Source organism: Manacus vitellinus, unplaced genomic scaffold, assembly GCF_001715985.3.
Source record: "Manacus vitellinus isolate BGI_N305 unplaced genomic scaffold, ASM171598v3 scaffold_1_pilon, whole genome shotgun sequence".
Classification (NCBI taxonomy): domain Eukaryota; kingdom Metazoa; phylum Chordata; class Aves; order Passeriformes; family Pipridae; genus Manacus; species Manacus vitellinus.
In genome coordinates, this window is record NW_021939396.1 from 40,420,434 (window position 1) to 40,442,670 (window position 22,237).

Below are 22,237 nucleotides of genomic sequence, written 5' to 3' on the forward strand. Positions count from 1 at the left end.
CACATTTGCAAACTCATGGTGGCTAATATAAAGACTGGAAATTGAAAAGGAATGGGCAGCGCTTGTCCTTATTATACCACTGCAGTTTACTGAGGTAGGGTGCGTTTTCCTATCATTTGGAAAGCGTTAGCAGGGAGACGATGATACCTTTCTGAATCACCTGCCTAATGATGGCTCTCACAGGAGCTGAGATTTGCAGTAATCAGTGTAAGAGCTGAACAGAACTGATGAGTTCCAAGATAAGGGAACATGCCTGTGTTTATGCTCCCATCTTGGATGATCAAATAGAGAAGCCTCTGGCTGAAGCCTTAAAATATTCCATTCTTTGTGCCTCTCTACTCTGAGGTCTGTATAACTTTTTCTCTGAAGTTATGGAAATTTTGTCTAGGACACTTTATTATTTTTAGTGAATATTTAAAGTGTTCATTATATTTTGAGTAGCAAATTATTTAATTATTTTTTTTCGCAACTACTTGCTGGTATCCTCTTAGATGTTACTGTATATAGCCCATGTGTATAGTACCAATATAGAAAACAGAACCAGTACTCTAATTTTACCATGTTCAAGTGTTCTTTTCACTACTGTCAGCTCAGAGAGGGGAAACTTTATTTCCGTCTTCTCCCACAGTCTTCAACAATATTTTGTCTGTGTGGTCCTCTTCCAGCATTTTTTGAATCATCTTTCAACCACTATCAAATTTATTAACATCTTTCTCAGAACTTCTTATTGCTTCATGCTGTCCAAATACTTGCCACTTTCTTATCAATACCCTGATCTTTTAATTTCAATGAATGTATCTTATCTTTTTAGTAATTTTCCAGACAAACCTGCTTTCACAATTACTGCCTAAAGGAAAGCCACCATATTATGTGCAGTCAACAAGTCTTTTCTATTTACTTTTTCTTTTATCTTTTTTACTTATTGCAACATTGAGACATTTGAATAGCACTATTAGAGTTACAGTATCTTCCACCCCTATGCAGGCATTTGTTTCCCTTCATTGTAATTCTAGGGGCTCTGTCTGTGCCCCTATTCTCTTCTCCATATCAAGAATATTTTCATGAAGGAGTTTTAACTGGGTTGGTTTCTTGAGTCTAGTTTCATAACTGCCTTCCCCTCTACTAATAATTAAAATGCACATAGGTATATTCTAGGAGCAGAAGATCTTTTGAAAAAATAGTGAGGAAGGGGAGCTTAGCAACTGTTCAAGGAAACTTTTGCCAGGGAAAAGGTTTTACATGGGAAGGAATTTATTCTCATGCAGGTTGCTGTGTATGTTCTCTTTATATGTCTGTAGAGGTAACTCCCTTACTACAAGTGATAAAATTCTCACAGACACACCTGGAGGCCCCCTCAGGGCAGCCAGGTAGGCCATAAAGCACAGGGGGAGAACTCAGCCTGGGGTTTTATTGTGCATGTGAAAGGTGTTGTTATAAAAGCAGAAAACCAGGTTTCTGCCTTTGCCTTCTCTGCCAGCTACATTGCAGCGTTCTCAACTTTAGCCACAGCCTGGTGTCTGATGTTACCTGTGTGCATATCAAGCCTTACAAACAAAAAAAAATTATAAGTGTAAATAATCTTGAATTACCCTACTAGTGCTCATTAAAAAAAAAAAATGGGTATTTGTTAAGTGAAATTGAATATGCACACTTTTTTTTAAAGCAGAAGAGAATGAAAACAGCTCCTGATATGTTTGAAGAAAGAAGTTAAAACTAGCTGTTCAACCTCTTAGACAAAAATGTGTTTTATTAAAAAAAATCAAGATGACAAATGTATTCAAGATGATAATTTAACTTTTAGATAAATAATGATGTCTTGTATAAGTAAAAAGTCTTGTTCCTTCCCTGCATACCATATTAATGTTTGCTGCACATCAGAAGACAGAAATTAACCTTACATTTGTGTAGCCTTTTCCGACTCTACTCAGAAACACTATTTAACTTAAATTAGGTGATATTTCCTAGCTCCTTCTATGATAAAAACTGCAACCCTCTTTACATAAGATATGCCCAAAAGGGAGTCTAGTTTTGAATTTAATGTTCCCTAAAGATCAATAAATCTTTTTCTTTTCCAGTATTTGATGGGCATCAAGACCTTACCAGTCTCACTGTCCATCAAAATCAGCCTCTCTCTTTTCAGTTTGCTCTTTTGGCTGAGCTTCTTGAAATGCTCTATGGTAATTCTTTCAGAATATAATCATTGGTGCTGATTAGAAAAGAATGAATTATATTGCAGGCTGCCCTAACAGATAATATGATCAACAAGCTATTCAAGCTACAAAAGTTACTTTTGCTTTCCACTGGAATTCTAATGAAGAGGAAAATGCCTTACTGACCCCACATGCCAAGGGTTCCAAAACAGCAGAGATCCCTGAATTATATGCTAGACTGCTGGGACATTATAACTGTTGTTCATATTTTTGTTGTCTTTTTTTTTTTTTTACAGTAATAAAAGCAAAGAGGTAAGTTCAGGGTAAGAGTGAAAATGGAGCTCGTTAACGGCTTTTTGTTAACTAGCCATTGTTTTCTTCCTTTTTTTTGAGATAGGAGCATTTCTTTGCCACTGTCAGCAACTGATGTTATAGGAACTATTCTGAAAATGCCCAAATGCAAGTGTTATCTTCAATTATTGTAGCTTTGTTTATATTCATCCATATTGTTATTATTAATAGTATTTGTATTATTGTTATTGTGACTAACTGTTATGATTTGTGGACCTTCTCATTAAGAAAACAGAAAACAAAATAGTAGGATCTACCCCCCTTGTGAGTTACACTCAGAACAATTCCATAGTAATAAGGTTGGACCAGAGACAGGATACTGAGAAATATGTTGACTAACTGAAGATATGGTGTAAGGGAGGTGAAAGCACTTTTCTTTCTCTGTCTTCTTGAAGGCAGGTTTACAGCTCAGTCCTATGTAAATTTCTCTCCTTCTGTAAGGAAGTAATTTTTTCCTTCTTATGAATCAGATTTCTCTGTTTCTCCTTATTACCTTAAAATGAAATCACCATTATATAATAGTTGTGATACACAACACATGCATACTTAATTAACTTTACAGTGTACTGAACTTTACCTTGACTATTTTTACTCATATTTTATTTACATAGTTTTCTAAATGATATGTTGATCCTTTTAAGGAGGTGTGGCTGTTGTCCATTCTTACTATGGTCTCTAGCAACTAGCACCTCACAATTTCAGCCTTGAACTTCAAGCTGCCTGTAGGTTTGCTTCCTTAAAAGAAACTGTGGGAAGAACAGATTTCTCAAAACAAAAAGATCTATCCCTCCATGCCATAGATCCAAACCCCAGATACACAGCTGTAGAGAATAGCAGCAATTGTGTTCATGAGGCATTGTACAAAAAAGATCCCTATTCGAGGCAAAAAACCCCCCACCAGAAACCCATACATTTTTAGAATTTTAGAACCTTGATGGATTCTATCTAATTCTGTAAAGCATAACAGTTCCACTCCTCCTTTTATAGTAAAATTGGTAAGATGAAGAAAATTGTGTATATATATATATATATTCATTAAATAGATTTTGAAAAGATTAGGTGTGTTCTTACTTTGACAAAACACTCCAGTTCCCTTTGAGTTTAGAATATAAAAACAGTAAGGAACTCTTTAAAGAAAATCTACTGAGAATTCTTCTCTTAGAATAATGCACAGATGCCACACAATTAAATATAGTTATATAGAATTATAACTCAAACAACCCCAACCTTTCTTTTTCTTACCTGCTGGTTTACGGGAAAATTCCTGTTGATTTTTTTAATCTATAAAAATGAATAAAGAAATAGATTAATACTCAGTCACTAGCAGAAAAACCAAAACCAAAACATTGGATATATCAGACACTCCCTTCCAAATTGTGCATGTAAAAAAGAAAATAAAATCTCCTGCAGTAAAGGAACTGAAATTTTTTACAAGCTCATGTGAATAATGGGACATTTCTGGGGTTATTTTGTGGTTCAGTCTAATGCTCAGAACACAGGAGAGGAGACTACATGCAAAAAAATTGCTGGATTCTACAGGAGAGGCAAATACATGCAAAATTATTTGAATTCTATAACAATATGTCTTTTTCTTTTTTTTCAGATTAGAAGCTATAAAATAAACTGGAATATTTAACTGTAAATAAAAGTAATTCACAGCAACTTACTGCCAACCACTGAAGTCACCAAGCTTTAAGTAATTTTTTTTCCTTAAAGAATGATGAAAATTTGGGCTGGAACAGCCTTGCAAACATCCCTTACTCTACCGTTTTGTTCTATGTGCAAAATCAAGTATGCAGAAACAGTTGCAATAATTGTTCAAGTAATTTTTCTTAAACATTCAACAACAGCCCCAAGTAAAAAGTAAAGAGAAAACCACTCTGAGATACCTGATTCATGAGAAGTTTGTATTTAGCTCTGCAGTTCATGGACTCCCTCTAAATAAACATTGCCAGCTTTCTGACAGAAAAGTGTCCAATACAAAGAAAATTATGTGTGGAACATACCCACTTCCAACATTACTAAAACAAATGTGTTCTTCTTTAATTTATGCATAAACCCTGAATGCTTTTGACCAAACCTAGTAAATCTACAGTATGCATTCACGACAGATGCTTAATATCTAGAATTCATTTTTTGCTTTCTTACGGTAATTTTTAACAATTTTTTTTTTTTTTTAGTTATGGGTAAATGAACTAGAACACATATTTAAAGACATTGCCAAATAGGAATCTATATAGAATATACCTGAATAATCCAAAAAGCCCTGAAATCACAGTAAAACATTTACACTGCTTCAACCAAGGTGCAACATCTTTTTAGAAGAAAAGAAAAATCATAACTGAATTTCCTCCAGTGTTTACAATATCATCCCCAAACAACTATATGCAGAGATGTGAGTGGCACTGTGTTTTGCAGACTTCAAAACCACTCTATGTTTGCTGCAGTGGTAAGTTCTTTGCATTTCTCATGCAAATACTGAGCGAGTCTGCCACTGACATCCCACAGTTTTGCTATCAAAGGATAATTCGCACTGTCAAGAACATCCTGGCAAGCAATTGCAGTTGTTTTTCAAATGTATCCTGAATCAAAAGTGTCAGAAGTACATTTCCATCCTTCCTTCTTGCATTTACATCAGCATCAGCTTCCTCCTTTCTTCAGTGTTATTTAAGGGGAAGCACTAGAGGAGATAAGACATTCAGTGGCCAAAGAAATAGTATAAAATTATAAGATACTTATAAGATACCAACTATCTTACATGAATTTTTAAAAGAAAAGACAGATGAAACCCCCTTTTTAATAGAAAAAACTTATTTGAAGGCTTTTGGGATTTATTCCTAAATCAAACATTAACTACTCCAGCGTGATAAATCTCTGTTTGTGTTTGTAGAAACTATTAAAGTTCTTGTCAAAACTGTTTATTTTCATCTAGTTTAAGCAAAGACAAATACCCTGAAAATTTTAAGTTATGAAAGAACACTGTCAAGAGATTTTACTATTCTAAACAAAATACTGAAAATATCTATTAAGTAGCAAATTACAGTTACATATTAAATAATTCAGGAGTATTTTTATTTACCTCACAAATAGAGACTAATTCTTTTAAACAGATATAAAGTACATTAGGAGCCTTGTGTACTTTGAATGTTCCTGTGAAATGCAAATGCGTAATTGGAACATTATTTTCTCATTCAAAAATTTCCATCTAATTTTCTAAAGTACGATCTAGGCACCAACGTTACATAGTTGTCTAAACTGTTGTTACTTTGATTAATTCAAATAACTATCTTTATCTTTCAGGTACTATGGTGACGGTTTCCTGAAACACATTATTGTTCATTCTGTTATAGTTTGCAAAATCCAGTATAGTTTGTTCAAGTCTACCCAGAGTTGAGAATTGTTAAGTGTAATTAGTTTTAGTACCACTTAAATGTTTGTCATTCACATGCATAAATATTGGACATTACAGGAAAAAAAGTTTTACAGTTACGCAACACACAGAAAGAAAACCATTAGCCAACAGTGTTCTTCCCAGAATGTTACAATGAACGTTGAGTAAAATTTAATCTACAAGTGATCCAGATCTATAATCCTTAAGAATTAAAACCTAAATGCAAACATTTTTCATAAATTAAAAGAGAAAAAAAAAATCTTCTCTTACTTGATGGATTATCTAAAAGAGAAATGCTTCTTCAGTTAACTCATGTGCATGAATAATATGCTTTTCATCAGAGGACATGAGTAGAATACACTTCAAACATATATGCAGGCAATATTTTAAAATAAAATACACTGGTAGATACCATACTAAAAAAAATAATTAAAAAAAATAACAGGCACTCTGAGAATATTCTTAATATTCTTTAGAAATATATGTTTAGATGTATTTCTCCAGAGTAATTAAAAATCAGGAATGGCACAAAAGGAGACAAAAGAAGAAGCTAGAAAAGAAATTCTGTTCTGAAGTAAAGATAGAAGAAGCATTATGTAAGCTGCAAGAACTATCTGCTTCTACTTCCTACTAAAAAAACAGGTGCTGAGGGGCGATATTCTATTCTGGTTCAACTTCCATGAATGCAAATTAGGGAAAAAAAATCTAAAAATACCATACAGAAAGTAATTTGGGATCTGGTGATCACCTCAACATGGAAAAAGGAAGAAGGTGTCAAAAATAAGGTCTCTGCAGTATCTTGAATCTGACTACCAAATAGGCAAGTGGTGTTGATACAATACCAATAATGAAATCATAGAATCATAAGAATTGTTCAGGTTGGAAGAGACAGTAAAGATCATCTAGGTCTAAGTCTCCTACCATGGGCAGGGACACCTTTCACTAGACCAGGTTGTTCAGAGCTCCATCCAACCCTTCCAGGGATGGGAAACATATATTTTAGTGAAAGATATCACAGAGGATTGGTTTGAAGCATAACTGATTGTTGGCAGTACAAAGAGATTTGACTATATATGTTTCAAAAATTCAGCTGGACAATATGTTTGGACATCACAGACATGAAAAATTAGAATACTAGTCAGGGAGATGACAAGAAGTGGAACATAGAGAGGACCATGGTCAAATTCAGTAATTTTTGTGCACTAGATGTTGCAATCACAGATGGACAGTTTTCACAGTGATGGCTATACTTGTTCTGCAGAAGAAATAAATGAAAACATCCCTTCTCAGCAGGTATTCAAATGAGCAGGCTTTTGCTTCCTGTGATCACAGCAATTGCAAATGTTTAGGTTTTTTAATTTTTATTATTTAAATTATTTATGACAGAGAAGCAGGAATGCAGAAGAATGGTGTTCCACACTATTATCTTTCTGTATGAATTGTAGCCTATTACTGTTGCCCTCTGCTGAAATGAAGCTGATTAAGCTCATAAAAGTTGGATTTTAAACTTCCACATTTGGTTAAAGCAGAATTGAATTGTTCATTCCTCTGAGAGATACTATATCAGACCCTCTTTGAGCAAATAGCACTGCAATAACTATTTTCAGTTTCCATAGGAGGATTTTAAAGCGTAATTTGAAAACTACTATTTATTGGGGGTTTGTTTGACCTTTTTTACCTATTTGTATTAATGAAATTTGCTATTCCAACGTAATCACAGGATTCTCATGAGATGATGAGGAAATGTGCCTTTCAATGAGCACTAACGGACACTTAAGAGTAGTAAGACCAAGGGGTAAGAGCACTTATTCCAGGGTTTTCCAATCTTAAAAAACTTAAATAGAAGCAATCAGATATTTGAAAACTCTATGTATACCATGCTTACTTCAATCCTATTTCCTGATAAACTGTATTGTTAAATGAGACTCACAGTTCTAATATATTAATGGAAAAGATGACTAATGACCATGTGAGTCTCAGGTATCACAGCTGGTTGTCTGCAAGAAACAATATAGTAGGTGTTAGTTGTTAGGACAGAGTTCCTGACAGAGACCATTCCCTTGGAGTACCTACAGGAACAGCCAAGACTGAAGGGCAAAATATGGAATGAGTGGGCACCAGCTCCTGTTCATTATTTTGCTGACTTAGGCAGTAAACAAGATTCTTCCATGTTTTCACATATAGTTTGATCTATCATTTTCTTGCAGTCTGTATATATCATGTAACTTTGCAGGTCTCAGAAATTTTCCACTTAAAAAAGAACCCTTTATTGATTTTTGCTAGCCAAATATAGATGGATTTCCCCAAACAATTTAGACTCTGCAGCCTTCTTCATGAATTGTTTGCATTACACAATTGCTGATTTACATTCATTAACAGCTAATTAAAATGTAATAGCTTGACAAGAATGTAAACTCATTAGCTAGTTCTTCATCTCATGCATTAAAACAAGAATAGAGTTTGTGCCATTGGGATGTTAAGTGATCACAAACAGGAAGCAGGATCATTACAATTTGGAGCAATTTGGAAGAAAACATAAATCCACGTTGTGATAATCTTATGTTAATGACTAAGAAAGAGTACAAAACTAACACTGGAAATTAATCGTTAGCTAGTCTTATTTTCTCTGCTTGCTAGGCTTGTGTTTGCTCAGTGCAATAGGTAAGTCATGATAGTCTTGAAATGTTATTACCCAACAGTATATGTGCATTGAAAGAAACAGGGAATCAGAGAAGAAACATGCAACAGTTCACACAAAAAGCATCATATATTGGTGAATGCATTCCAATATATGTATAACTTCCTATAGAGTAAACATAGGAGTTCTTGATGCAGATTTTACAAGCTGTAGTAGGTTTTACAGTTTAGGCTAAAAAAGCATGTAAGCTAGCATATGCAAAGTGATCAGTCAGTGTGTTCTGGAAAATATGGGAGCATAGGAAGTATTTAATGTAATATTCATGTCTGCTTCCTGACCCATCAGAGATGATGCCATTGTGTGATGTGTGTTGATCATATTTTACCAAATAAATCATTCAAAGGATAGAAAGTTTGGCTTACTTTCGTAATTTCTAGTATTTTCACATCTAACTTGGATTTTTCTCAAGACTAGACACACTGCATTGCAAATAAAGTCAGGCCGAAGGAACTCAGCAATAAGTTCCTTGAAGAAAGAAAGGGGAAAAAAACAGAATATGTGAACATTTATAGAGAGGAGAGGCTTGATTCAACACTGAATAATGCATAAGCAAAAGCATGACCTCTGCTTTAGAGTCTGTTCCTGTAGATACCTGCAGGCTGAATCATTCTCACCATGGTTTCTAGATGGGAACAAAAGTGAGATCCAAGATGATATGTTTCAGCTTATATAATTAACATTATAAAATCTCTCTTAGGAGTCAAAAAATTACAGAAAGAGAACAAATATTTTTGAAGTTTATAGACAACTAAGACACAGTAGACATAATTCAGGAAGTCCCTAATCTGCTGATGGCTGGAAAGACAAAGGATAACTATTCTTTTGCTATCACCAGACAGATAACTAGATAGATCTTTATTCTGGTTCAGTATTAGTACTTAACATTTTCATGGATCATCTCAATCTACATGTTTCCTTTGAATTCTACATAAAAGTAGAGGAAAAGAGGTCTAGGATAGTCTTAGGGTCTCATCTGGAAAGCAGTCCTATAATTCTACCAGCTTCCTTTTAAATTCTACTGACTTTTTATTAGCCAGTTGTACAAAGTACACAGAGAGCTTCCATTTTTTGTTGAGTTTCAATACAAGTATTTGGAGACAACAAAATATTTCTAGTAAAACTCAGGAATGGTCCCCCAAAAATGGAAGCAGATGAATACAAATCATTCCTAACAGAGGTTTTGAACTGATGTACAGAAAGAAAATATTTGGATATTGAGAGTTATTATCAATTTATGGCACGTACAAGCACTGTCAAAGCACAAATCTGAACTGTGATCACAAACCTGCAGACTATCAAAACTTTCCTTTCTTATTAAAAAGGGTTCAGTGATGCATTGAACACTATGAGCAGAGCAGCGATGGATGGATATCAGAAAGAAATACCAGATTTGTGACTATTACATGAAAGTATAGTGGGAGCCCTCAGGACAAAAGCACAAAACTTAGTCTTCACATAACTGTGATGTTCCCATAATAGAACTGCAATCAATTTTACTCAAATTAAAAAAAAAAAAGTGCGTTTTTTTTGCTTAACAGATGAATGACTTCATTTAATCCTGCAATATTTAACATCCATTCCTAAATTTGGATGCTACCTTGATGACAATATTGCTATTGTGACCCTTTAAAAAAGATACATGTGCTACAAACAACACAGTTTTAAAACAGTGAATCTCGATAAATAAAATACCAACAGCAACATGCATATTATTAGAGACAATGAAAATGAATTAAAGCCAGTACCTGAAAAAGCTATTATGGTCCCATCTGAAAGTAAGAAACATATGTCTCTCTACTGAAGATGTGTTAGAAGGACTGTGAACAATAAGAATTTAAAAGATATGAAAAAACCCAAAAGCAAAACCAAAACAAACAAACACAAAAAAAAAACCAAACCAAAAAAAAAAACCACCCAAACAACAACAACAACAAAAACCTGACCCAGAAGGAGATACTGGAATCATTGCTTCAGATAATGAAATGCAACTGGATAATTGTGGTTTATATCATAATAGTGGTTGTTCATTGAAGTATGATTACTGAAGTATCAGTCTCACTAAGAATAAAAAAGCTGGTGTAGGTAATAATAAGTAAAACATCTACTCACAAAATAGTGATATATATTCCTCTTGAGTATCTTTTCATTTGCAATTTAAAACAACTTTACCATCCACCAAAGATAAACAGTTTACAATGGAAATCCGTCTGAATACTACAACATAGTAGTTTGAATACTACAACATTCAAATCCATTTTGCTTCTTGTTAAAAAACATATCCATAGATTTCTTCCTACTGTAAGTAGCAACTAACTATCCAGTCTTTCTTTCAAGATAGCAAGGACTTCCATCTGAAATACAACTTCCAGATTTTCCTAGATAATATTTTTTAAATTATAATTAGATGTTTGATTAGCAGGTCTGCAGCCCCTAGGCCCTCTGTTCCCAAGTTATTACCGCAGAATAAGGAACCCCATGTTATTCTTCCAGTAGAGACAAGACCATTAAATTGTTAAAAATTGATCTAAATGTCTCTCCTGGTTTAAAACTTCAGATTTCATACTGTCTGATTTCTCAAGGAAATTAAATAATGTAGATAAGTCCAATTTCAATTTTATTTTTCACTTACAATTTCATTACAACATAAAATTTAGACAATATAATAACTAGTATATAGTATTTACTTTCAGAAGTTTTCACAGAATGCCAAAGGAACAGGGTAAAAACTTTAATCTAATGTTAGCCATGGTTTGTCTTATCGTAGTATTTCTGAATTGAGTTGCAAACACTGATATGAATTTGTTCATTTTGTGATAATACAAAAGAACAGAAACATATGGCTGAAAAGTAACTCAACAGAACAAAGCTTGTTGTCCAACCCATTTGTACAATCCTGACATGATGACACTCTTAATGCCTTATGAGTCAATCTATTAGCAAATACAGCTCTTAGCATTGGAAGTTCTCCTTTCATCAAACCAGACTCTTTCCAGTTGCAGTTTAATCCCATTATTTCTCATGTAATCCATCACAGAAACAAAGAAGAAACTGCCTGCCCTTCATGTAGCTTTTCTAAGGTTGAAACACTATTCTTTGCTTCAGGCTAAGCCAGTTCCATTTCACCATGTATTTACTTGCAAGTTCATGCTATTGTCAAAGAAGGCAAAGCCCTCTTTAGTGACACTACTGCATATGAGCACTGTAGGACACATTTTTCCTGAATGACCAGGAGGACTTACTAGCACATTACAACAGCTCTGACCCCTTTAGCCTTCCTCTAAGAGTCTCATAGTCACTTTTTATCTGCTTAGAGTGACACTGAAATCAGTCATGCCTGCATGAATGAGCAGTCCCAGCTAACTGTCATTTGACTAGATGGCTTTGGCAATATCCCTCAGATTTAAGCTCCTGGGAGACAGAAGACTTCCCACAGTATTAGGTCAATACTAGACTGATGTTTTCATCACACACAGGAATGAGTCACTCATGACCAATACATCTCTTCCTCAAGGGAAGGATCATCATTAATCTCACAGCTTTTCCCGCATGCCAGGCCTTCATTTTATATTTAATTCACTCTGTCATTAGGCTTGAAACCTCAGCTTCTGCAGGCAGCATTGTAATGCATCTCTGCCTGAGAAGGGATCATTTCCCTATTTCTGTAAGTAGAAATGTCCTGTTAGCTAGGTTTTCCTCATTCACAGTAGGGGCTACTGTGGATCTTTCTGGCTTGTTGCCAAATATCTTCTCCACACCCCATGATTCCAGATTTCACTGTGTCTGAAAGCTTTCTCACGTAATATCTCTACCAACTTAAGAGATTTAACTCGCAGGAATGCTCCAGCTGAGATTTCTTCCTCCCTCCTCAGCCTTCTTTGGAAGTGAACTGCAAAACCGTGACTCCTACAAATTCAGTTTAAGATTTGGATTGAGACAGCTCTAGCTGTGGTTCCCATCTAAAGTTTCTACTTGAACCATTAGCAAGTGTTGGAAGAAAAATACCTCATAACAGAACTTCTATTTTCATCATCAGTTTGCTCTGTATATGATCTATTTGTTGAAGCTCATTACTCTCCTTGTATTCCTTCCTCCTAAAAGTACTATTCACATCTTTTGACCTGCTTCTTTACTCAGTCACATGGCTCCTTGCCTTTTAGGTCCCTGTTTCCAACCTGGTCTTTTCACTCTGGGCTGAAACAGAATGAGGCAGGTTGTTGAAGAGTGCAGCTAAACTTACTTTGTTCCTATGCTCTCAGTCTGTCAGCAGGCTTCTGACCTTGCCCATGAAGAGTTCACAGTTTGCCAAGTTTGCATTATTTCAGCACTCCTCACTTTGGTACAGATGATAACATTTGCAGTTCACACTCTGGCATTTAATATGACAAAAGGGGTAGCTAAATGGCAGAAGACATGAGGAATTTCGTACAATTATATTCTATACAATTATATATAACATATGAGACAATTACCCCTCTTGATAGAACCAAATGCCCCATAGAAACGTAGACAGTGATTTTTAAAATACATTTAATACTTACACCATAGCATACCAGTCTAAATGAATTCCTGCTGGCAAAGTTCAATAAAGCGTCCAATACCTTTACCTGAAGCAATGAATCTAAAGAGGCTTTTTGTAGTCTTTACATGTATTATATCTTCTTCCACCCCACCATCAACCCATTTGTTTACTTTAGTCTGAGTGGATTAAAAATAAAATTATAGAAACACCTAGTCTTTATTATATTGTGTCACATTTCACTTATTCTGTCTAAAAGAATTACACACTTTTATTCTTTTGGAACTCTCAGGAAGAACAGCAATATTTATGAGACAATTTGGCTGACAGCACCAGGTAACAAACTGCTTGTAAGCTAAAAAAATCAACTGATATTACATTACTTAAATAATTTGGTTGACATAATATAAAAAGCTGTTGAGACACTAGGTTCACATGATAATGAACTAGGTATTAACACAATTGCTAAATCTGACACACTCACAAAAAGAGAAATATATTATGTCACTGTGAGATAGGATAAAAAAGATACTGAGTTTTTCAGTACCTGTTTCTGCTGAAAGCTTCCCATTCATCTATATAACTGATTATTTTAAATTTCACTTGAAACACTACAAAATTACTTTGTAATGCTTGTATATTTAAAGGTCATGTCCTCATATTTTGTAAAATGCATCTGGTCCCTCCTCCTTATGCAGAATGGGTCTCAGTGTACTCTGCATTCAGATTAATCAAAGACTCACTCTAGCACTGTATTCATTTATACTCTGAGCTGGTTTTCAATGAGAAATTCTTTTGCAATAAAGCTTCTGCACTGCCATGAATAGGAAAGATTGGAGTCTCCTTAACCTTCTTTCTCTTAACATGCTGTTGAAAAGTCTTGAATTTCATTTCCTTCTAAAGAATACAGTTATATATCTCCAGTTTTACCTCATAACTAAGAATTCATTATAAAATAGTATGCAAAAGTTCTGATAAATATGGGTTTTCTCAGTATCTTCTGGCATTTATGAAAAGAAATGATCAAATACTGATCAATATGCAAGTGTAAAAAGCTGTGTAGCTGTGAGACCATGGCTGAAAGGCAGGCCAAGGAGTAGAAGATGTAAAGGGATAAAAAAGGGTAGGGCACAATTTTTTACACAAACCAATTAATTTTCAAGCTTAGACTTTTTTTCCTATTCCTCTTCTTTAAATGTGGTACATACTGAACTACATTTGAGGACTATTTAAATTTTTACAATACTGTTAAAGGGACACAGTAGCAATAGATGGTATTTTTTTCTTGCTTTGGATATGACCTCATAATCCTTAAATAGGAGGAGTTTATAAGAGTTAAAAATCAACAGAATTTTCTCCAACCTCCCATAAATTGCCAATTTATTTGCATTAAGAATGGTTAAGATGGTATTGATGATATTACAAGTAAATTTAAAGATGACTCTTTCTTTTAGTATGCATTTAAGATTTGCCTATGAGACAACTATGAATTTCACTGCATTTTACCAGCCTAAACATAACATTTGAAAATAATTTTTCAACAAAAAAAAAGTTAAAAACAAATTTCAAATCCGTTTAAAATTACATATTTTTGTATGAGAGATGTCACATAGTATATAAAGTTCAAGAAACATTTTTAAGATCTTTCATTGACAGTGCAAAAACTTCCTGCCTAATTTAATTTCAGCAGTAAAGGAGATTGTTTAGTCAAAAGTAGAGATTTTTGCTGTAGTTCAAACGATTCAAAGAGGGTCCATAGAAGGGCCACAAAGATGATCAAAAGACTGGGAAGCCTGCCATTTGAGGAAAGGCTAAAAGAACTGGGTTTGTTCAGTCTTGAAAAAAGAAGGCTTAGGGGAGGCCTTATCACCATGATACAGTGTTTAAAGGGTGACTAAAAAGAAGATGGGAGATTCCCTTTTTACAAGGAGTCACAGGAGAAAGACAGGGGTAATGGGTACAAGATACTCCTGGGGAGATTCCAATTAAAAACACAAGGAAAATTTTTCACAATGAGAACAAACAGTCACTGGAATAACCTCTCCAGGGAAGTGGTGAATTCCCCGAATTCGGACACTTTTAAGATTCAGTGGAACAAGGTTCTGGGCCATATTGTCCAGACTATTCCTTTGCCAAGAAAGGCTGGACCAGATGATCTCTGAGGTACTCTTACAACCTGGCATTCCAAGATTCTATGATGTTGTGAGCTAATAAATGCAAATCATGGTATTCCATATTTTCAAGATACCAACATGTGTCAGTTTCTGTAAGTTTCAACAATAAAAGTAATATAAAAAGGAAGAATCATCCTTATGACACCAAAATTACTGGAATCAATTAAAACAATATTAATTTTTTTCCACAATGTTTTCTCTTATTACTCTAGTGAAGTTCTAGTTATTATTCAGGGACGTTATCTTTCCTGAAAGAAAAAGGCATGCACACGCATGCTCTGAAAATTACTCCAGCACTACAGTTAAAAGAAAAATCAGGAAAGAACTTATTCGACAGAGGTATAATGATAAAGACAATGGCATGAGTAGAATAGAAAAGCCATAATTTACAACAAGTGAAATGCATATGTCAAGCTGTAACAAAACCAGATGCTCCATAATAGGTAAAATTGTATGTGGTTTCGTTATTATATATTGCCACAATGTGGGAATTAATGGTATAAACTTGACACCATTGTGATATCACTTAAAATAGCAATATATATCAAAATGGTGTGTTAAGAAATTAAACCGAACAAAGCAACTAAGTATCTGAATAATATGCCTATTCATAACGATGAATGCTGCTGTGAGAGCATAAGCTCAAAGCCCTAGAAGAAGAAAATCCTGAAGATGAATGAAGGCAGTAATTCCTACATCAAATATATAATTACTCCTTCACTATGAGTACTGACTGTTCTTAGCAGTAATTAGGTGGGTATTAACACACTATTTGCAAAAGATTTAGTTTGGAGCTGGTCATGATAGAAAAAAAATAGTAATGAAATAAAGCTATATAAAGACAGTTTGTACCCTGAAACCCTATGCACTGGTTGTTCTATGCCACAAAAAACTTGTAACTTCTGCTTTACTACTATTTATGTCATTTAGAAACTTCCTGTACTCAGCAAATGGATTTACAACAGAAGCTCAATCATTTCTAGGTTATAAGTAATGTAATTAGGACGTAGTTAGAATTATAGAGAATGTGTAAATCTAAAATGCTTCGCATTACTGTATACCTAGTACCCTCTCTGGTCTCTAACATGTTCTGACTTTATTCAAAATTGTGTCACATTTATGAATGGTGACAATCATCTGTTTTACAAATGACCTTCTGAGTAAATACTGATCTAAAAGAGTATTCAATACCTTCACTGTCACAGTTCGAGGGGTTTCTGGGGGGTCACTGCCGGCCACGACTTTCTTGCCATTATCTGCCAATAATTTTCTTTTCAGTATGCAGTGAACCAATCCTTTTCCTGGTCTCTCTGTTATCACTGGTGTATGTCAAAACTATTTATTTTCACTCTTATAGCTTCCCAACCGAGGAAATCTCATCTAGTCCTACCACATTCTGGTTCTGCGTTGTCAAGGGATACTTCCAAAGCCCACTCTTAGTTACAAATTCTACTCTGCTATTTATTTCCTCTGGTTTTGCATAATAAAGAGTTCATCATTTAGCCATTTCCCTTTTTGCACTTTATTTTCTTTCCAGTGGACTACTAGAGTATGCATCTTACGGAAAATACGGCTATCTATTGATTTTTGATTATAAAAGTATTCATATATGAAAATGTAAAAGAAGCTATTCAGTAACGGTGATGCTATATTGGTAGACTCCCTTGTGCTCTCCAGGAAATACTACTGAAATAACAGTAGTAAACAAAGTAAGAGAGACAATATAAAAAACTACTAAGAAACTGATGACACTGATAAAAAGATTGCGCTGTTGAAAGTAATCCCATTATTAATATTAACTTTCTTATCTTCTAATGCTTGGGATAGAAGACACCAACCCGCAAAAAAAGTAAGATTTTTTTTTTTAGCTGACAGGGTAATGTTTCTGGAGCTGAAGTTTTTCATCTATTCAAGCCTAAAGCAAAAAAAAGCATACTTTAGAGTTGTAGCTTGCCAACATAAAACCAACATGGCCAGTGGAGCTACAGAGACAAGAAATGCGGCCAGTTGAATTTTTTATTATTTGCTGATCACCTAGTCAAGATGCAAACTGCCTTCTATGTCACCCCATTGTAAAGTATGTATGGTATTATAACCAGGAGCAAGTGGGAAGTTTCTGTGAGGCTGTCTATAGGGTTTAAAAATATATAAGCATAAAATGCATAAGATGTGATTTGTTGGGATTTTTTCTATGAATTTAAAAAGTGGGGTTTGGATCAGAAGATTAAATAGAAGTCAGACAGCTATAGTTGCTCTAAGCCAGGCTTGGCCTGCAACCTATCCAGTTACATAAATGGAAAATTAATTTACTGATAGAACCACCTGCAAGCCTAGATGTTCTAGAGAGTTCTAGTCACTATTTGAACAACAGGGACTATTCTTTTTTTATTCAGATTGCATACAATATCTTCCTGAATTCTGTTTATTACATTTTTGAGAAGAATATGCTGTTTATGGTAACTGTTTGGTAAATGAATATGCTAATTTCATAGTGCTGCAGCAAGAGCAGCTAGCTTAATTAAGGTGCAGGCATACATTGCTAAATAGTCTGGAGAGGTATACTGACTATCTAATTAAGAAAATAACTTTTAAAATAATCTGTTTAAAACAGCTTGTCAACATCCTCTTAGGATTTTTCTTGCTATAATATTTTAAAACTTATAGTTTATACAGCAATATAAAGGCCCGTTTATGTTAATCTGGTCAAGGAAATATTTCTGGTATCAAACATGCATAAACACTATGATTTATCAATTATTTAAGGAGGAACTGAAAAAGAATGTTAACTCCACAACTCCATAAGGGTTATGTCAGCCTAAGGACTTATATCCTCTTGGAAACCACTCTATTTATGGTGTAAAAAAAGGAAATCCTTTAAAATTAAAATTGCTACTGTTACAAAATGAGATAAACATTTAAATAGAATGCACACACTATTAAAATATAAGTTTATGAGTAGATGCCTGTGTTTTTCTGTCTGGCAAAGAACAAAACAAGTGGCAAAAATAATATATTCACTCTATCTAACAAATGCATCTTATGAAAATATGTAGAGGTGAAAGCACAGACGCGTGTGTAGTTATTGGTCACTTGTACATAATTTAATAAAGCAAATACCCTTTGAGATTTACTTCATATTTGCATTTGCAGTTCCATGGCTCCTCTTACAATAATAAACTTCATTACTTTCTTGGAAGACATCTGGAGTATCTCATGAAAAGACAAAAATCTTTGCAACCCCTCAGAATAATTCATGCAAGTGACTAATAACATTAGCGCAGGAAAAAGGGTATCTGAGACAGTAAAACAGGTGTCTGCATTCAATGCAATGGACACTAAGAGTTCTTCTAAATCTAAACAGCAGCCACAGGCTGGTAGTCCAGTGAAGAAATATTAAGCAAATATATATAGAAATGTCCAGTAAAACTTGTATTTTCCCCATACAATAATAATGCTGTACTAAGGCTATAATTTTCCCCAGGTATATCTGCCCCTGGGAAGTGAAAACAGCAGCCATAATGAAGCAAACACGAAGAGAAAAGCAAAAAATATTTTTATTTACACTCTTTATTCAGCAATGATTAAGTCCATCGCTAATAAAGAAAAAATAAAAAACCAAACCAAAACAAAACCAGAAAAAAACTCAAATATTTTGCATCAATCTGGCTTCCCCAAAGCAATGTGAGCTATTTTTTCACACAAATTATGTCACAAATTAAGAAGTTTCAGCACTTCAAAATGGTGCAGAACACTTCCTACAAAGTGAGAGTAGCTCAGGAAGCATGGATTTAAATTTGATCTCAAAACCTGAAAGACATTCTCATTAGTTTTTAAAACTTTTCAGAATTGCAAAGGAAGATAGAAGAAAGGAAAAGCGTAAAGAAGGCTTATCTGACTACAACATTCGCAAACATGGAAAATCCCCAGCTGCTAAGTTGAAGACATCTACATGAGGCCTGTTTTTGCTGATCTTCCTCTTTCGTGGAAAACTTGGCTGAAGAAATTTATGTTGACTTTTCTCTTCCTGCTTGTATACCCACCCTATGTTCCCTGCCTTTCAGTCATGCTAAAACAACTGCTTGTGGGATTTCACTGTTTACTAAATTAGTGAAATAAATTAGGTTAAATATCTGTAAAAAAAATAAAAGCTACACTGTAGTATGGGGAGTAGAGTGTCTGCGTCCAATTTGGTCACGGTAGGTAATACCAGAGTACCCCACCATGGTGTGGGGGATACAGTACTCAGGCTGCAGGAGATAGACATTTAACTACTGCACTTAAGCAATACTCCAGCTGGATGAATCCTACCAGACAGTATGACTGAGACCCCTGTCTCCTGTCAACAGCATTGGCATGAATATTACATGTAGCTGTATGGATAGCACAGAGAACAGTCTCTGGAAGGGGGAGCAGAGCCTCAGCCCTGCTCTGTCTCTGGACATCCTCTGGCCAGCGGTGAGACAGATGGTACCGGGCTGCAGGCTGACTAGCACGGAGAGATCCTGTCCCTCATGTCAGGGTGACTCTTCCAACCTGTAGGCTATTATGCTAAAGTACCCTCTTGCCATTTCCTATTAGAAGTGAGAGAGGTAGGTACTTAATTCCAGGAGATGGAATTACCCTCTGGAGATATCTGCATTCTTTATATAGTTAATGGGGTAGAAGTAACTGCCGATATTAGGAGGACTGGTTCACTTCCTTCAAGTTTTAAAGACATTTTTTTTAATATCCCTTTACTACATAGGGAGTTTGGGTGGAGAGGATCTTGCTTTTTAGGGACAAACAGCTAACAGTTGTTAGTTAGCTAATTTAGTTTAGCTAAATTAGATTGAATTCCTATGTTTTTGCAAGCAAGTAGGTATAAAAAGAGAAGTCAAGTTCCTTGGCAATCAGATACCAGAAAAAAAGAACTGCTGAAACTCCTCCGACAATGTTAAACCAACTGAATTATGTGAGAAGCCTCAGCATGTTGACACACCGTAGGAAGTTTTTCATCCTTTTTATTACCTTAAAAATGGCCTTAGGAAATAAACACAGTGAAAACAATATTTTCTGAGAAGCAAGTAACAGACTTTTCCCCAGAGTAAACCACAAGTTTGAGTGATCATTCACCAACAGACTTATAAATATTTTTGGAATTTGGACTTATACTATTTTATTCTGCTTTTTTATTAAGATTCCTCACCTGTACAAACAGAAAACCTATGAAACATGCAAATAAATCACATCTACGTAGTTTAGTTGCACACATTTAAATCTACCTCTGAAGAATTCAATCTAGAGAAAAAAATTATCTTATTATTTGAATTGTCAGTGTATAATAGACACAATGGGCTACAAAACCACTTTTTACTGATCTTTGTGGGTTTAATGCATCACATTGGAAGAGCAGTAGAACACCAGTAATTGGAAATATAAATAAGGTTTGCTTCATGACATTTAAAAAGTAGCCTTAAGAATAAAATTGGAATGTATTTTGTTGAAGAGCTAAATTCTGTATTTGCATTACTACATCATCTTTCTGCTAATACAGGTAAAAGTAAGCGTAAGAATTAACACACTTAAAATTTTTCCCTGGTTGCATTTTATGTTGTATTTTATGACACTGAACCATTAAGTAGTCACAGGTGAGATGAACAGGCATTCTTTAACTACCTGGTTTTTCCTTTCCAGTGGTATTTTATGATTTCTTCATTCTCTGTATCTAAAAATTAGCGATGACCTTTACTATCACAGGAGGTCTCGTATCAAAATAGAATTCAGGATCCCGTTATGTGCTGTTTAGCACGTAGAGTGCTCTCTTGACAAACTACCCAAGCGTAACTGACAACTGGCTCATAAAAAAAGCAAAATTGGGGAATAAAAAAATTGATTACATGCATCAAATATAAAAATGTATAGTCATTTTAATATCAATAAAATATATGTGATTAATACCTTCTGAGACATCATTTCATATAGTAAAGGATTGCAGGTTTGATTTCAGAAAGAGATGGAGCAACACAGAATTGTTTTACAGATTTAGGCCAAAATTTTTTACAGATATAGGCCGAAAGTTGTATTAAGGGATTCCATAAATTCACCAAAGAAAGTTTTCCTTTGATTTACTGTTCTAAAGTTCCTGACTGGTACAATTAGGAAAATACCTTTTTATAGCCTGTAAAGTTGTTAAAAAGTGTTTTAAAATTAAAAAAAAAAAAAGAAATAAAAAATAGAGAAAAGCAGAAACAGCCATTATAACCAGTTCAAAAAAGTAAGATTTCCATAGGAAATTTATTTCTCAGTGCAGTAAGTCAATAAGGAGTACCATGCCTTGGGAAATGAGAATGAAACGAGGTGCTTCATTCTCAGTTTTTCAAGCTTGACTTCATGACCTCAATGAAATTACAAGTTTTGAATGTAATTATCTCATTCTCTGAAATAAACAAACTGGTGAAAAAAACCTCAACAAAACAACCCCGCAATTCTGTTGGTGCCCACACAGGTGATCAGCACAGCTATAATTTCAGACACTTCAGACTTTTCCCCCAGATGTCTGCCACTTTACCCCAGCTATTTTCAGGAGGTAGGAAAATTGTCACAGTGTTTCATACCTTTTGTTAGCAGAGAAGTGGCATGTCCAGAGTATATGGGGCTCATTTCCTCTGGAGCTTAGTGGTCATTTGTTGTTTTGCCTGTTGGGGCTTGTTTGTTCTAACCTCTTAAACCTGTCCTGGAATGACTGAAATTCCTCTCTTCTCCCCCACAACTGTGCCTCTTTCTCTGATTCCATTCTCTTCCTCAGGCAAATATAATCTGTGCACTACTTGAGTGCACTTGCTGTCTATGGCACTTTATGAAGCAAGACAACCAAATGGAAAAGTGCTTTCAACACATTAGGCTACTAATAATGTATACCCTGAGGTGTTTTATGGCTTTTTGAGCGCATTTCCCTTTCTTTTAATTCTTTTCTTCTTT

At 34.7% G+C, this 22,237-nt stretch overlaps 1 protein-coding gene across 2 annotated transcripts in view; it reads right to left on the reverse strand.

The window, feature by feature from the left end:
- Positions 1–22,237, reverse strand: part of SNTG1 (syntrophin gamma 1) — a 335,023-nt gene that overhangs the window by 72,675 nt on the left and 240,111 nt on the right. For both annotated transcript variants that reach the window (XM_018080350.3, XM_018080344.3), the window contains one exon: positions 3,744–3,782. In XM_018080350.3, coding sequence (XP_017935839.1) covers positions 3,744–3,782 — 39 coding nt within the window. The remainder of the gene's footprint in view (positions 1–3,743; positions 3,783–22,237) is intronic.